The following is a 16,774-nucleotide window of genomic DNA, read 5'->3' as shown; positions in this document are numbered from 1 at the left end:
TCAGTCAACTCATAATGGACCTGGTATTACCACCATGAAATCCAAACCACTTCCCAGTTATTTTTATTATTCTTGGTACACAATGAAAAGATTTGATTTAGTATTTTTTTCTTTTTAAATGTAAAAAAGAATATCTGTGTTTCCTGTCTAATTTCAGTGTTTGATTATTTTTTAATTACAGAATTATTGTTTTTAGGGAAGAAAACTTAACTTTGGCATAATTTAAGCCCTCCCCCACATTGCGAAAATATTTTCATGAATGCATATAAAGCCCTTCCTGGCCTTTTTCCCACTTGAAAGTGGGGAAGTAAAATGGAAATGCTCTTAGGGGCTTGTAAAAAGCAGCCCATTAACCTGAAAATGGATTTTAATAGTTGCACAGATTTGCTGATAAGAAAGAAGAAAACCGAGGCCCTTATCCTCCTGTTGATTGGAGGAGGTGGCGGCAGTGGGCAAGGAGGGCCTAATGAGTCGAGGTCTCTTTGCCCACCGCCCTGCATCACCCTTCACAGTGTTGAAGTTGGAGTTCGCGTGGAGGCCTTTGACTGTCAGGAATGGGCGGAGGGCCGAGGGCGTCACATCAACAGTGCTTTTCTCATTTACAATGCTGCTGATGATAAGGAAAATCTCATCACGTTTCCCAGAGTCCAACCCATTTCAAAGGTCAGTTATTATCACACGAGGTTCGATAGCCAGACCTGTGAATAGAGAGCTCTACCCAGAATCTCCTCCCACTGGCAACAACCTCTTTGGCTCTTTCCCTTTGGTTTTCTCTCTTTTCAGCATCACAAAGTGAAGTGGGCTTTTTTCTTTTCCTTTTCCCCCGGATCACTCTGATCATTTGTTCAAATGATGGAAGCCCTGAAGACCTCACCTCTACTGGGCCACACACACTGCTGTGGGTAGGATGTCACCTTCTATGTCCTATTTCTGGGTCTCTTTTCTCACTTCCTTAACTCCAGCTCTTGATGCTGTGCCACGTTCATGGAAACCATATCTTTCCCTCATCCCGAAATTACCTGATTGCCAATGTTAATTTTTTCTAAAAACTCTGTAGTGATAATTAAGTATAATTCTGGTAATAGGAATGTCAATAATCTCCACTTTTGAAAAAAACTGCAAAGATTGCACCTTTGTCAGTGCAACTGCCCTTTGTGGATTCAGCACAGAGGCTCTGACTTGATGAAGTCAGTTCATGGAGAGACACCACATCTCAGTTAGCCCTTTTGACTGATTTAGGAGAAGGATACTTAAGGATTATAGCACTAAGATAGTAGATATTTTATTTTATTGATTTTACTTTGTTTTTGATTAAAGGATGATTTTAGACGCTATCGGGGAGCTATTGCACGCAAGAGAATTCGCCTAGGCAGGTAAGGAACGTAAGGTGTAATGATTTTATGGAGTCTTTGTTAATCTGAGAAATTATATAAGAGCCCCTCTCTGGGTCTCTATTCCCACATAATGGAAAAAGAGAAGGTCTGATGTTTCCTGGCTGCAAAGGCTGATTACTGACTTATGGAAATAGTTCTTCCATGTTGTTCCACTGATATTCATGGCTGATAGAAGTCCAAGAAAGTATTATGGTTATTTTTGTGTGCTAAATGCAGAGAAAAAAAACTGTCATTTAATATTTTAATTTTTTTTCCAGGAAATATGTTATTTCCCACAAAGAAGAGGTTCCACTTTGCATACACTGGGATATCAGCAAGCAGGTGATGTTTTATGATTTGGAGCTCTTCCTATAAAAGTCTCATCTTTACAAAAATGGAAATCCCCTTGCCTAACTGGCCTAGACTGTGCTTACGCAGGCTATGTGAGAAGGTGGATTATATCAGCCAGTCATGTCAAAATGAAACAAAACCAGGCTATCAGTTACTGCTTACCAATTGGCAGCTTAGCCTTGTTTGACTTCTTACAGTTCCCAAACTACAGACTCAGGATGCTCTGCCATCAGATATGTTCCAGAAGCATGGCACAGTCCCATCTGGTACCGTGACTTGTGCCCACCAGCTTGCATTTTTATAAAAACAATAACAAAGTAGTAGTCATTTAAATATTTTTAACCATTAAATGTAAAGAGAAATCCAAGTTTACTTATTACACATTGATTATCAGTCATACTGAAAGGTAGTCTGTTTTTGCTCAGGATACCAACTAAAATGATACTAAAATGATACCCAGTTGTTAAGTATACAGTTACTTTGTCTGAATTCTAAATTAAGGGCTCCAGATAAAAATTATATGTTAGCTATAGCTTAGTTCGTTTTTTTTTTTTTTTTTTTGCTTTTTTTTTTTTTTTTTTTGAGACAGAGTCTCACTGTGTTGCCCAGGCTGGAGTGCAGTGGCGCAATCTTGGCTCACCGCAACCTCCACCTCCCAGTGGCGGGTTCAAGCGATTCTTCTGCCTCAGCCTCCAAGTAGCTGGGATTACAGGTTTGCACTACAACACCTGGCTAATTTTTGTATTTTTAGTAGAAATGGGATTTCACCATGTTGGCTAGTCTGGTCTCGAGCTCCTATCCTCAAGTGGTCTGCCTGCCTTGGCCTCCCAAAGTGCTGGGACTACAGGCATGAGCCTCCTCACCTGACCTGTAGTTTAGTTCTAAACTCAACATTATCACTAGGACTCAACACATACCTCCTCCAACAGTGCCCATTTTTTAAGCAGAAAATATATGATCACACATCCATGTATTGAACACATAGCTTTAAAAATATTTCTATTCTAGGCATCCCTGAGTGACAGCAATGTGGAGGCCCTCAAAAAACTGGCAGCCAAAAGGGGTTGGGAGGTTACCAGCACTGTGGAAAAGGTAGGACACTTCCAGGTATTTGCATAATCCATTGCCCATCACAAATGAAAGCTGTGGTGGTGGTGGTGGTGGTTCTACTGCTTCTACTGCGGCTTTTAAGAAGGTAACAAAATCTTTTGAGGAAACTGTTTCTAAGAGGCAACCATCTTTTCAGCCCTGTCTCTACAAGCTGGTTGATTTGGAGTCCTTCAAATATACCCAACATGCTCCTACCTCTGAGCTGAGGTTCTCACATCCTGTCTCTCCCTCCTTCTCTTCTCCGTCTACCCAAATCCCACCTGATCTAGATCAGGACAGATGCTTCTCCATAAAGCCTCTCCTGCCACACTTGACTTCAGAACTTCTTTTTCTAGTAACTGTCATGACTTCTTTAAAATTAATTTTTTTGGCCGAGTGTGCTGGCTCATGTCTGTAATCCTAGTACTTTGGGAGGCCAAGGCAGGAGGATCCTTTGAGGCCAGGAGTTTGATACCAGCCCAGGCAAAACAATGAGACCCCATCTCTACAAAAAATTTAAAAATTAGCTGGCTGTGGTGGCAGACACTTGTAGTCTTAGCTACCCAGGAGGTTGAGGTGGGAGGATCACTTGAGCCCAGGCATTTCAGCCTCCAGTGAGCTATGATCACATCATTGCATTCCAGCCTGGGCAATAGAGCAAGACTCTGTCTCTAAAAATAATAATAAATAAATAATTGGTCAATTAATTATACACTATCTGGTGACATTTCTTCCACAGCTACCTCAAATTAATATTTAAGCCTCACATGGAAATTTAACTTTTTACACATGGTCTTCTTTCCCTAAGTACATTATAAACCTCTTAAGAAAGAGGCCTTGTCTCGACTTCTTTGTATCTCTCTTAGGACCTATTACAGTGTTTTGCATGCCATCAGGTTTAAAGAGACATACATCATTTGGATCTTAATTTTATCTATTTTCAGAGGTTTTTTAGGAGACCCTCGGAAGCTCATGCCCACGCTAACTAGACTGTAAGCTCCCTGAGGGCCGATCTGCTCACCACTACACCCAGACCATAGGAGCGCCTGGCACTTCAGAGAGGCTCACTAACGCCAGCACTTTGGCTACATTCATATTTCAGTATGCACTGATTTTCATCATCAGTGAAGCAGCAGCCTATGAAATAGGATGACCATATGTCCTGATTTTCCTGGGACAGTTCTGGCTTACACCTGTTGTCCCATCATAATTATTAACAGTGTCTTGGTGTTCCAGTTTGGACGATAAATTATATTGTTACTTTACCTTAAAATCTAAGTAAATTCAGATGCTACTTCACTGATTCTTTTCAACTCTGACTTTGACCTCTTCTGAATGTTTTGTTTTTGGTTGTTTCCTTTTATGAGTTATTTGTCCTCACTATTAAATCCTTTAGAGGTCTTCCTTATCCCATTTGGATCCAGTTAAATTTCTGTCTTTGCCTGGTTCAGTGATGCAGAAACACAGGTTTAACTAATGCATTTGTTTATCTTTCATAAAAGATGCTTCACTACTTTGTTTTCTATTACTATTATAAAACCTGCTTCTTTCATCATTGCTGGCATCTGAGCATTCATGAGCAGCAGTGGGAAGAACAAATTCATGTCTGGAATGAACTGAAAGAACATATTTATTGAAGTTGTAGAATATATTAAAACTTCAGTTCTTTGGGAGGGTGTGGCCCAAAGCATACCCAAATAAATTTGCTAGTGTTGTGGGAGAGCTATCAATGATTAATTCTTCATTCTTATATAGATAGTTACTAGAGGATATTGTATAAAGAAATACTCTTGTGTTATTTCCATTGAATTTGAATTTCTCCTTTAAAGATTATACTTATGATAAAAATCTGATTTTAAAAATCTGATAAAAGATGTTTTTGAAGAGTTTTCCTCCTCTTCTCTCCCACGTTTTACAGCTTATATGTTTTTAATTTCAAAATATGACTCTAATTTTTTCTGTCACCTTTTAGTGGAATAATTCTTACAACACAGTTGTCTGTTAAGAATCATACTTTTGGGCCAGGCGCAGTGGCTGACGCCTGTAATCCCAACACTTTGGGAGGCCGAGGCAGGTGGATCACAAGGTCAGGGGTTCAAGACCAGCCTGGCCAAGATGGTGAAACACTGTCTCTACTAAAACTACAAAAATTAGACAGGGGCAGTGGCAGGCGCCTGTAATCCCAGCTATCTGGGAGGCTGAGGCAGGAGAATTGCTTGAACCTGGGCGGCAGAGGTTGGAGTGGGCCGAGATCGTGCTACTGCACTCAAGCCTGGGAACAGAGTGAGACTCCATCTCAAAAAAACAAAACAAAACAAAACAAGAAACAATCATACTTTCTGGCCAGGCGCGGTGGCTCACACCTGTAATCCCAGCACTTTGGGAGGCCAAAGTGGGTGGATCACTTGAGGTCAGGAGTTCAAGACCAGCCTGACCAACATGGTGAAACCCCATCTCTACTAAAAATAAAAAATTAGCTGGGTGTCATGGCGGGCACCTGTACTCTCAGCTGCTTGGTAGGCTTAGGCATGAGAATCACTTGAACCTGGGAGGCGGAGGTTGCAGTGAGCTGAGATTGTGCAGCTGCACTCCAGCCTGGGCAAGAATGAGAACCTATATCAAAAAAAAAAAAAGAATCATAGTTTCCTCAAAGCCGGGTCTGACAGCATCCACTTGTAGTCCCAGCTACTTGGGAATCTGAGGTAGAAGGATTGCTTGAGCCTAGGAGTTTGAGGCCAGCCTGGGCAACATAAAATGACTTCATCTCTAAAAAAAAGAATCATGTTTTTTCCAGGTTTTCAATATAAATTAGATGGTAAAAATCTAATATTGTAGTATATGTGATGAAATTGGATAGGGCTTATGGTTTTAATTCATTTCATGTTTCATGTATAATGATAGAATTAATTGTAGTAATACAAGGAGCAAAATGTGTATTTTGGAAACATCACACAGGTATGCGAAACAGCTGAAGAATAATTATAAGGTCATTTATTAACAAGTGAGAGATTATAGTGCTTAAACCATAAAAGTCAGCTCTTACAGGCAATTCCAAGAGAAAACAGTTATATAGGGAGAACTTCAGAGAGGAGGCCATTCTTACCTCCTTGAAGACAGTGTCAGGAGTGGATTGCTGAGGGAGAAATAGGGCTTTCTAGGCAGTGGGTAGTTTAAGCCAAGTTCTCCTGGTGGAAATTAGCATTGAGTAGGAGACTGGCCTGACAGGATTCACTTTTTATTTAAGGAAGACCTGGGGATGTACTGGGAAAATTATGGTGAAAGCCACAATGACATGAACCACCTGAAAACCTTTACACAGGACAGACCCCTATTATAGGAAACAGACCATAGGGGAGCTATTCTCATGGAGCCAGGGGAGGGGCTGGGCCCAGAGCTCCGCCCTTCAGACCCCCACCCGCTTGGCCCCCGTGGTCATCTCCAGATACCTCCAAGGAAGATGAAGGCTCCCCTAGGCTTCTGTAAAAACCACTTTTGCCCTCTTTCCCGCAGTGTAGTCTCCATAACATATTTGTCAATAGATGGTACAAAAATTCTCAAATTTTTAGTTGTTTCCTCTTGTACTGTTTGTTTTTTTGAGACAGAGTCTCACTCTGTTGCCCAGGTTGGAGTGCAGTGCGTGATCTCGGTTCACTGCAACTCCCCCTCCCGAGTTCCAGGGATTCTCGTGCCTCAGCCTCCCAAGTAGCTGGGACTACAGGCATGTGCCACCACCCCTGGACAATTTTTGTGTTTTCAGTAGAGACAAGGTTTCACCATGTTGGCCAGGTTGGTCTCAAACTCCTGACCTCAGGTGATCTGCCCACCTCAGCCTCCAAAAGTGTTGGGATTGCAAGCCCTCTTATATTATTTGTATAAGACATTAAATTCAAATTCAAAAAGAATCTTATTAGAATGAAAACAATGATATCACTAATAAAATGTTAGCAAGCTCCAGCAGATTTTGAGCCTGCTTGCTTTAAGCTTCATTTCATAGAATGAAATTCTCCAACCATCAAATGATAAAGAAAACGTTTGAGTTGGTGTATTAGTTCATCCTCACATTGCTATAAAGAACTACCTGAGACTGGGTGATTGTTAAAGAAAAGAGGTTTAGTTGGCCCACAGTTCCACAGGCTGCACAGGAAGCATGGCTGGGGAGGCCTCAGGAAACTTACAATCATGGCAGAAGGTGAGAGGAAGCAGGCACGTCTGACATGGCTAGAGCAGGAGGAAGAGAGAGGGGAAGGTGCCACACACTTTCAAACAACCAGATCTCATGAGAACTCACTCACTATCACAAGAACAGCAAGGGGGAAGTCCACTCCCATGATCCAGTCATGTCCCACCAGGTCCCTACTCCAACACTGGGGATTACAATTCGACATGAGATTTGGTCGAAATCACAAATCCAAACCATATCAGTTGGTTACAAATAAATAAATAAATTGAATCTCTATATTCCCAAACGTGAAAGGTAATTCATTTTCTTGGAGAATTGTTCCTGGAAAATTTTTTCACTAAGCAAAAGCTGGCCTTTCTTAGCAGGGTTTAAAGGGAACCAAAACTAACTACCGCATTTCCTTGTCTGCTCTGTTTGCATCAATATCATTGATTTAGACAGCAGAGCAACAGGGACTTTCTGCTGCCCTCACCTTCTAGGGGCAAGATCAAAATCGAATTTGCTCATCCAGTACTGCGCCTGACATTGGATAAGTCGAGTGAGCTCTGTAAGGGCAGAATTCAGGGGTGGTTACAACTTAGCTTGATGTTTGGTTTGGCTCCAGGATAGGAAGAAGAAGCATGTGACTGCAACCTGGGGAGCAGCCCCCCAGAAAAGTGCTGTATTAGTTTCCTAGGGCTGCTATAACAGAGGACCACAAACTGGGTAGTGGACACAGTAGAAATCTATTGTCTCACAATACTGGAAGCTGGTAGTCTGAGACCAAGATGTCAGCAAGGTTGCTTCTTTCTGAGCCTGTGAGGGGCAGTCTGTTCCATGCTTGTCTCCTAGCTTCTGGTGATTTTCTGGCAGTCTTTGGCATTCCTTGGCTTATAGAAACATCACTGGATCTCCACCCTTGTCATCACATGTGTTCTCCCTATAAGCATGTCTATGTCCAATGTCCCTTTTTAATAAGGATGCCAGTCATATTGGATTAGGGGCCCATCCTACCCCAGTACAACCTCATCTTGACTAATTACATCTACAAGAGCCCCATTTCCAATATAAGGCCAGATTCTGAGGTACAGGAAGGAGGTTGGGACTACAGCATATGAATTTGGGGGTGGAAGGGTAGAGACATAATTCAACTCTTAATAAGTGCTCAGCACAATATTGCATCCCACTCCATCTCGTTCCACCAAAAGGGAGTATGGCTGTCCCAAGGGCAGAATAGGACTGGCACTATGGAGTTCACCCTGGCCACCTGCCCTCAGCTCCTCTGAGATTGCAGAGCCCCAGCAGTCCATCCTAGAGCCACTTGCCTACCAACCACCAACTGGATGACTGATAAATCTGATAATGGCTCTGGATATACACCAATGAACCTCCTTCAACTCCCCCTGTGCTGGGGGCAAAGTTAGGCATGCTCATGCTAAGTAGGGTATGTCTCACCAGCCACCTGGAGCCCCATCCGTAGTTTTCTTGGTGTTTAATAAGTGCTCACAGCCTCGATCATGTCTTCCTTTGCAGGCTGGATTTAAAGGGAGGCTTGGAACCAAGTTCAACTGGAGAGGTTAAATGGTGTAAGCAAATAATCGCTTGTTTCCTTTCTGAGCATCTTGTAGTTAATTTCTCATTTTTTCATTCTTTTATTGATGATATTTATGTTTAAATAAAGCCTTCTCCTTTACAGCCTGATTTTTTCCATCTGCTTGATTCCTGCAGTGAAGTCCTAACCCCATATTTGTTGGTTTTCTCACAGCTTGTTGCCATGGGAATGGTTATAAGGTAGCAAATTTCAACACTAACTTCAAAGTACCCTGAAAGAGATAAAGAAAACGGGAAGGATGTGTGTTCTTAGCTGAACACACATCTCTGATTATTGTCAAAAACACAGTAGAAGAAAAGCTCAGAGTAGCAAGGGATGCATTCATGCTTAAGTATATGTCAAATGGCTCCCCCAGACATGCCTCCTCTTACCTAAGGAATAATGTGCATTAGGAAACCAGGAACTGGCCTTTCAGAAGGATGATCCAGCCACTGTGATTCAGAAACGAAAGGGGCTTCGTGCTGAGGAAATATAGCGCTCCAGGGGCCCTGCTGAGAGGCTGAGATGGTCCTAGAGGTGGTTGACTCAGTTCCTGGATCCCCTTGGCCCACTTGAAGACACGCCTGACATGCTGGGAATGTGTTCTAAGCTATAGCCTTGACTCTGCTCTTTTGAGGGAGATGAGGTGCTGACCTGCCTAGCAGTCTGGTGATATTTTCTTTTTTTCCTCAGTAGAGGCAGGGAAACATCATGAAGAGACAAGGAGAGAAAGGCCTAGGTTTTTACATTTTTTATGAGAAAAAATAAAACTGTTGTGCGATAATTAAATAGCCCACCCTCAAGTCACATATTGTTTAGAGGACGTGGGACTACAGCATCCTGGACAGACCTCTAGACATCCCAGTAGAGAAATTGCCATGGGGCTTCAATTTCATCCAGGAAATAAGATGCCTTAGTTAGTGCAATTGGTCTATGACTACATATATATATGCATATGGTTTCTAAAGTAAAAGCATCAGTTTTCTTTTGTAATTTAATTTTTTGTTGTCTTTTAGATAAAAATATATACTCTGGAAGAGCATGATGTTTTATCTGTTTGGGTTGAAAAGCACGTGGGAAGTCCAGCACATTTGGCCTATCGTCTCTTGTCTGACTTTACAAAGCGACCTTTGTGGGACCCCCATTGTGTGTAAGAACAAATTTAAAAATTTTTCTCAATCAACCTTGACATAATGTAAAAGATTATCTCCATATTGCAGTCCATCTCCATCGTCCAATGTGTGACCCATTGTTTAAAGAGTATTTTTAAAAGTTTGACCCGGCATAGCACTTTGGGAGGCTGAGGCAGGTGGATAGTTGAGTCCGGGAGTTCAAGACCAGCCTGGGCAGCATGGTGAAAGCCCATCTCTATAAAATACACAAAAATTAGCTGGACATGGTGGTGCATGTTTGTAGTCCTAGCTACCCGGGAGACCCAGGTGAGAGGATTGCATGAGTCTGGGAGGTCAAGGCTACAATAAGCCAAGATCACACCACTGCACTCTAGCCTGGGTGACACAGGAGACCCTGTCAAAAATTAGAATAAAAATAAAGTTTGCTTTGGACAGAATACTGCATCAGGTGATATTGAGAGACACAAAACAAAAATTATACTCACTTATCATCTATATTGAGTTGACCTACTTTACCCACATCTATTGTAATTCTACCAGTAACTTCAAGGTCAATATTATTTCCATTTAAGAGGTTCTGAGACTTGCCAAGATTGCACAGGCAATAAAGTGATGGAACCCAAATTGGAACCCAAGTCTGTCATGCTCTGAATTCTACACTCTTCTACTTTAATATGCAACCTCATTGCTCTTGAGGAAGTGATTATCCAATTGTCCTGCCTACTCTCAATATTTCATTGGCAGTTCCTTACTTTTCTGTGAAGCAACCCTCCCTGGTGAGAAGCTAAGAGAGCAAGCTGTGTGAGCCCCGGAAAGGCATGCCTTCCTGCTCCCTGTCCTGATGATGTCCCTGCTCCTATTAGCATACATCTCCTACTCCTGCCACTCCCTGTCTCCTGCATCCCTAATCCAATCTCCTCCACTCCCCGGCCCTTTCCTGGAACACAGTACAGAGCTGTGCACCCTGCCAACTGCACTGACAGAGACCAGCTGCACTGCGTCCCAGCCACCTTGGCTATAGCACCCCACAGGGCTTCATGGCCCACCTTGTTGACACGGAAGGGTTGATGAGATGGGCTTCCTATTATGTTAAGCGTTTCCTAATCTTGACAAGATAGAGGCTCATCTTTAAATTTTCTAAAACTCACTGTGATGGAGATTTAGAAATACCATGTAATAGATGATTTAATACCACTAAAGTGAAACATCTCTGAGGTCATGTGTTACATTTGCACAGGTGCTAGAGTTGAAATGGGAGGAGTTCCCTTATCCTCCTCATAGGGCCTGCGACAGGGGTGTGGCATGTTTCTTCCGTGCTGCTCAAACCCCTAGAGGGATCATGCAGACGCTTAAGTCGTGAGGAGTGTTTTTGGGCTCCGGAGTGTTTTTGGGCTCCAACCCCACGGCAGCATCTAGGGTTGAGTGTTTATGGCTCCTGAAGCCCCAGTGGGTGTGTGTTACAATGCGCTCTTTCAGTTTTGCTGTCTGCAGGCAGCCTGTGTTAATCAGCTTGATTAGACTCTCTGCCTTATTGCAAGAACAGAGGGCTTTCTGTATCCTGGATTCTTGCCTTAGTGTACAGGAAAAAAACGACTCACACGTGGCCTTAGAGGATGGATGCAAGGTTTTATTGAGTGGTGGAAGTTGCTTTTAGCAAGATGGATGGGGAGCCAGAAGGAGGATGGAGTGGGAAGGTGGTCTTCTTCTGGAGTCAGGCTGCCCAGCCATCAGACTCTTCTCTGACCACCCCTGACTGAATTCCACGTCTTTCCACCATCGATGGTCTGCCAGCATCTGCTGGTGTCTGGCGGTGTGCTCCTCTGCTCCTCTCAACATCCAGCCCGCTAGGGTCTCGGGTTTTTTATGGGCACAGGATGTGGGGTGTGGTGGGCCAAAAGGTAACTTTTGGGTTGTGAAAACAGAAATGCCTGTCCTCATTTAGGTCCGTGGGCACAGGCCCAAGGGTGGAGCCCTCACCAGGGACCCTGCCCTTCCCTACCCAACACTTCCCTGCCCACCTCCCGTATCAGAATGATACATCATGGTTAATGCTATCATAATAAATCATTCTGAGAGAAGAGGAACACTTCTCAATTTTCTTGCATCAATTTAGTAGATACTCTACCAGTACAAGCTTTTAGGAATAACAATGTGTAAACTTTGGTGTTATGCTTTAAAAATGTTTCTCCCACTATTCTCTATGTCATTTGACATTCCAGCCAAATTGAAGTTGAACAAATGGGGGAATGAATGAATGAATTCTAATCCAACTAACTTTTCTTGTACTTGTACTATGATTCAGGTACTATGCCAGGTGTTTTCACTGAATCCTTGCAGTAACCCCACGTATCATTATCTGAATTTTATAGAAGAAAAAATCAAATGACTTGCCTAACGCAACTTATGTAGTGAGTAAGTGGCAATCTGGGAGTCAAAAGAAAGTTGTGTGACTCCAAAGCTAGTGCAGTTTCCAATATACCACATTTCTTTATCTATATAAACAATCCTTCTTGGACTGACTATATGATTTACTAGTCCTCACAATGTTTTTACTTGATCCTGGAGAAAAATAATTTTGTGTAAAATAGCTCAATGCCTTTCACTGAAGTATTGAGAATTATGAACTTGAAGTCAGATGGCCACCATCCTCTATCACTTGCAGAATTATTCCTTCTGATCAAAGAGCTCTTGCATTTTTTGTTTGTTTGTTGTGGCTTTTTTTTTTTTTGAGATAAGATCTCACTGTGTCACCTAAGCTGGACTGCAGTGGCACAATCATGGATCACTGCAGCCTCAACCTCTCAGGCTCAAGTGATATTCCCACCTCAACCTCTCGAGTAGCTGGGACTACAGGCATGCACCACCACGCCCAAATAATTTTTTAAAAAATTTTTTGTAAAGATAGGGTTTTGCAAGATTTTGCCCAGGCTAGTCCTGAACTCCTGGCCTCAAGTGATCCTCCCACCTCAAACTCCCAAGGTGTTAGGATTACAGGCATGAGCCACTGTGCCTAGCCTCAAAGAGCTCTTCTAAAGGCAGACTTGAGCAATAATGCTGGCTTTTAGGGGGATGATTAGATGAGCTGAAGGGGCAAATATGGATACAAATAATGAGATTATGTAAGCAAATAAGGGAAGTGAATGCCTTAGCAGGTAGAAAGTATACCTGCTTTTCACTGTTCTATATACACAGGTCCTGTGAAGTCATAGACTGGGTGAGTGAAGATGATCAGCTGTATCACATCACCTGTCCTATACTGAATGATGACAAACCCAAAGACTTGGTAGTACTCGTATCACGAAGAAAACCTCTCAAAGATGGGTTGGTATATACAGTCCAAGTGTTCCATTAATATTTCATAGTATAGGATAGAAATTAAAAGTTGATGTGAAAATAATGAAGTCTGTGTAGATATTTCTGCTCTTGAATTATGTTTATTTGAATTATACCTAGATGAATCTTTAACGATTATTTTAAAGATTAACAGTCATCTACTAAGTGCCAGCTGTTTGCAAAGTACAATGCAAGAATCCTGAAGTAGTTCCTTTTCCTATGTAGATGTAAAACTGGTATTCAGTAAACCTTTGAAACATACCATGATTAGTAAAAATGCAGTGGAAGCCAAATAAGACATCAGGAATTGGTTTAGAATTCACCAAGGCTTGACTATGCTAGACACCCACCATGGCTGGCTGTCAGCTAGGGCTGTCAATCAGAGTATCCAGACATGGTTTTTCCATGTACATTGAACTGCTCAGAGCATGGCAGCTAGCTTCTAAGATAAAGTGTCCCAAATAATCCCACACATGTATAAGTATTAACGGATGTTCAGTGTTGTATCATTTATTATGTCAAAAGATATTAGAAACAAATGGAAAATCCATCTTATAAATTATGATAGAGCCATACTACAAAGTATTGTACCATCATTAAAAAGGATGAAGGAGCTATAGTGGGACTGATAGAGAAACACCTCCAAAGATTTATTGCTAAATGAAAAATCAAATTGTAGTCGAAATTTGTAAAATGATATTTATGTAAAAAATTTTGTGTGCATTTGCTCATGTAAATGTCATTCTTATACATTTATTTTAAAAAGTCTAGAGGGCTATACAGTAAAATGTTAAGAGTGGTCACTTCTAGGGTAGAGAATAGCGTGGGAGCGCAATTGGACTGGAGGAAGATTTTTATTTTGTAGCCTACAGGGTTCTCTATTGTTGAGAGATTTTCTTTTAACAACAATGGGTATTGTTTTTATTATTATTATTTTAGATGGTGTGTTGCCCAGGCTGGAGTGCAATGGCACAATCTCAGCTCACTGCAACTTCTGCCTCCCGGGTTCAAACGATTCTCCTGCCTCAGCCTCCCAAGTAGCTGGGATTACAGGCATGCACCACCATGCTCAGCTAATTTTATATTTTTAGTAGAGATGGAGTTTCTCCATGTTGGTCAGGCTGGTCTCGAACTCCTGACCTCAGGTGATCTGCCTGCCTCAGCCTCTCAAAGTGTTGGGATTACAGGCGTGAGCCACTGCACCTGGCCTGTTTTTTAATTTAAAAAGGAAAGGAGGCTGAAATTACAACCCTGTCGGGCACAATAAAACTTCAGTTTGGTGGTTGACTCGTTTCATGGAGTTACACAAAGCATTGTATATGCAATTCTAAGGCAGAAAACACTATTTCCTACCTTGAATGTAGCCTGTAGAGTGTTTTCTGATGAGATCACTCTTCTAGAAGATCTAGGCCTTCACAGTTTCACTTCTACCTGTATAAATAAATTGGGTTAACTATAGGGATTTATTTTCTAACAACTATTCTTTATTTCTCACAAGAGCTTAGAAAATGTTTTCTTTCAGTAACACTTACACAGTGGCGGTGAAGTCGGTCATTTTGCCATCGGTCCCCCCGTCTCCACAGTACATCAGAAGTGAAATCATATGTGCCGGATTTCTCATCCATGCTATTGACAGCAATTCATGCATTGTAAGTTTGCTGAAACATCTGCAGATTAATTGGCTCTGCCAGATAGAGAAAAATCTCTTGATTTATCCAGATGTCCTAATTAATTGTAATCTTGTAATTTGTGTCCACACTATGGGAATCCTAAGGTCATCCTTTCAGATCATCTATTCCAGAAGGTCCCCCAGAAGATTAGGGTCTTAGCCTCCCCTACACCAGCAAGACTCAGATCCTTTCTTGAAAAAGCTCCAAGTCAATAAGAAATTAAAATATTGTGCTTTCTTTTTGAAACAGGTATCTTACTTTAACCATATGTCTGCTAGCATCCTTCCTTACTTTGCTGGAAATCTTGGTGGCTGGTCGAAATCCATTGAAGAAACAGCAGCCTCTTGTATACAGTTCTTAGAGAATCCTCCTGATGATGGGTTTATAAGCACATTTTAAATGGTCAACTTTCAATTACTGGTAATTTAATTTCCCACTTTTAATTCCAAGCACCCTCAGCCCTGATATCTGTCAAGCTTTGGGGCCACAAAATAATTTAATATAAGCCTAAGCAAAATGCAGTGAAGAAGTTAAAAAACAAAATGCATCTTAAGTCAAATACCAGTGATTTGGATTAGCCTTAAAAGAGCTTTAGAATTCTGTTTTAAGTCATCTGTGGCTCTGCCTCTTCCAGGGGCACAGATAGTGGAAAATTGCCTGTATGCAATACTATGTGTTCTATAAAATGGCATGAATTTAGTTTAAATTATCATAAACATTTTTAGGTTACAGAGGTGAAACGTGAGTTCTGTGTGAAATTCCAAAAAAAAATTATAAAATCTAAAATGATGATTTGCTAAGTTGACTCGTTGATTAATGTATGGCATTCTTCCTTGTGCAGCAGGTGTCTATATGTCAGGAGCATTTGACAAGATGTATTACATAGTCTAGAGATTTAAATTAGGGAGATATTAAAACATAATGGAATCCAATCAATTTTAGTAATAAGAACAACTTTACTAGTGTCATTTAACATATATTCCAGGTGGCTGACCAATTTAGTGTCTATTGCTCTATATACACACGCAAGGTACCTGCGAAATGTAATATTACAGAGAAAGAGAATATTGACTGAGATCTCTTTCATAACCATTACATTAGCACTTTATTCTGTAGACTTCAACATTCATTATTCTCCTCTGTGATTTGTCTTAACTCATGAGACAAGCCAGAATATGGCAAGCTAGCCTCCTCTCAAGGACACATTTTAAAAGTTGAAGGAGTCTCCATTATTGGTGGGAGCACTTAACAGATTAGATGCATCCTGCTGTTAGTTTGCTAAAGTTCTACCTCTGCTCCCCCTACCCACCCTCACCCATCTATTCACACAAGGTAAGCCTGGTTATAATTATTTTTTTTTTCCTGTGCCAGCAAGTTTTCATTTACATGAACTTTGGACAGTTCTGCAATTTTATACATTAACATTTATATACATAAGAAGAGTGGATATGTGGATTAAAATAATTACATATTATATTCCAGAAGTAGAAATGGTTTTGAGAATATTTTTACATTTTGAAAAAGTCAACAAAATTAGTAATGAAGGGGTTACATTAAACTAAAATTTCAGACCTCACCTACAATTGAGACACTTCCAAATGCCGTCTGCCTAGCCTAGGTCTTTTGAGTTTCCATTTTTTGAAACGTTTTCCTGAATAGTAACGGAAACATTGTGAAGTCAAAGGAGTAGAGTGATGATAGCTGGATCACTCTGAGACATAACGATGTTGCCCACTCTAATTTACAACAGAGGCATATAGTCTATTCCTGCATTCCCCAATATGTGTCATTAAATAGCACTAGCCACATGTGCTATTTAATTAAAATTAAATAAATTTCAAAAATCAGTTCTCCCACCATACTAGCCCCATTTCAAGTATTATTAGTCACATGTGGTTAGTGGCTATCAAATTGGACCATACAGATGTAGAATATTTCCATGATCACAGAAGATTCTTTAGATAGTGCTGTTCTATTCAGTTTGTCTCAGTCTCATAATAATGCAGACAGGTCCTGTTTTCCCATTTTCACCTATCTTAGTGCCAAACAATCCCTCCTACCCTTTTTTTTTTTTA

The 16,774-nt window shown here is 41.1% G+C and overlaps 1 protein-coding gene across 1 annotated transcript in view; it reads left to right on the top strand.

Annotated features, from left to right (window-relative positions):
- ACOT12 (acyl-CoA thioesterase 12) overlaps nt 1-15,499 on the top strand; it is a 63,809-nt gene extending 48,310 nt beyond the window's left edge. Inside the window, exons 8-15 of the mRNA XM_030823207.1 lie at nt 513-663; nt 1,318-1,373; nt 1,652-1,715; nt 2,733-2,816; nt 9,580-9,713; nt 12,889-13,017; nt 14,552-14,678; nt 14,949-15,499. Of these exons, the coding sequence (XP_030679067.1) occupies nt 513-663; nt 1,318-1,373; nt 1,652-1,715; nt 2,733-2,816; nt 9,580-9,713; nt 12,889-13,017; nt 14,552-14,678; nt 14,949-15,098 (895 nt within the window). The 3' untranslated portion in view covers nt 15,099-15,499. The remainder of the gene's footprint in view (nt 1-512; nt 664-1,317; nt 1,374-1,651; nt 1,716-2,732; nt 2,817-9,579; nt 9,714-12,888; nt 13,018-14,551; nt 14,679-14,948) is intronic.
- Nucleotides 15,500-16,774: the final 1,275 nt, after the last annotated feature.

This window comes from Nomascus leucogenys, chromosome 2 (assembly GCF_006542625.1).
Source record: "Nomascus leucogenys isolate Asia chromosome 2, Asia_NLE_v1, whole genome shotgun sequence".
Classification (NCBI taxonomy): domain Eukaryota; kingdom Metazoa; phylum Chordata; class Mammalia; order Primates; family Hylobatidae; genus Nomascus; species Nomascus leucogenys.
The sequence above is the reverse complement of the archived record's forward strand: the minus strand, read 5'-3'. Positions and strand labels throughout refer to the sequence as shown.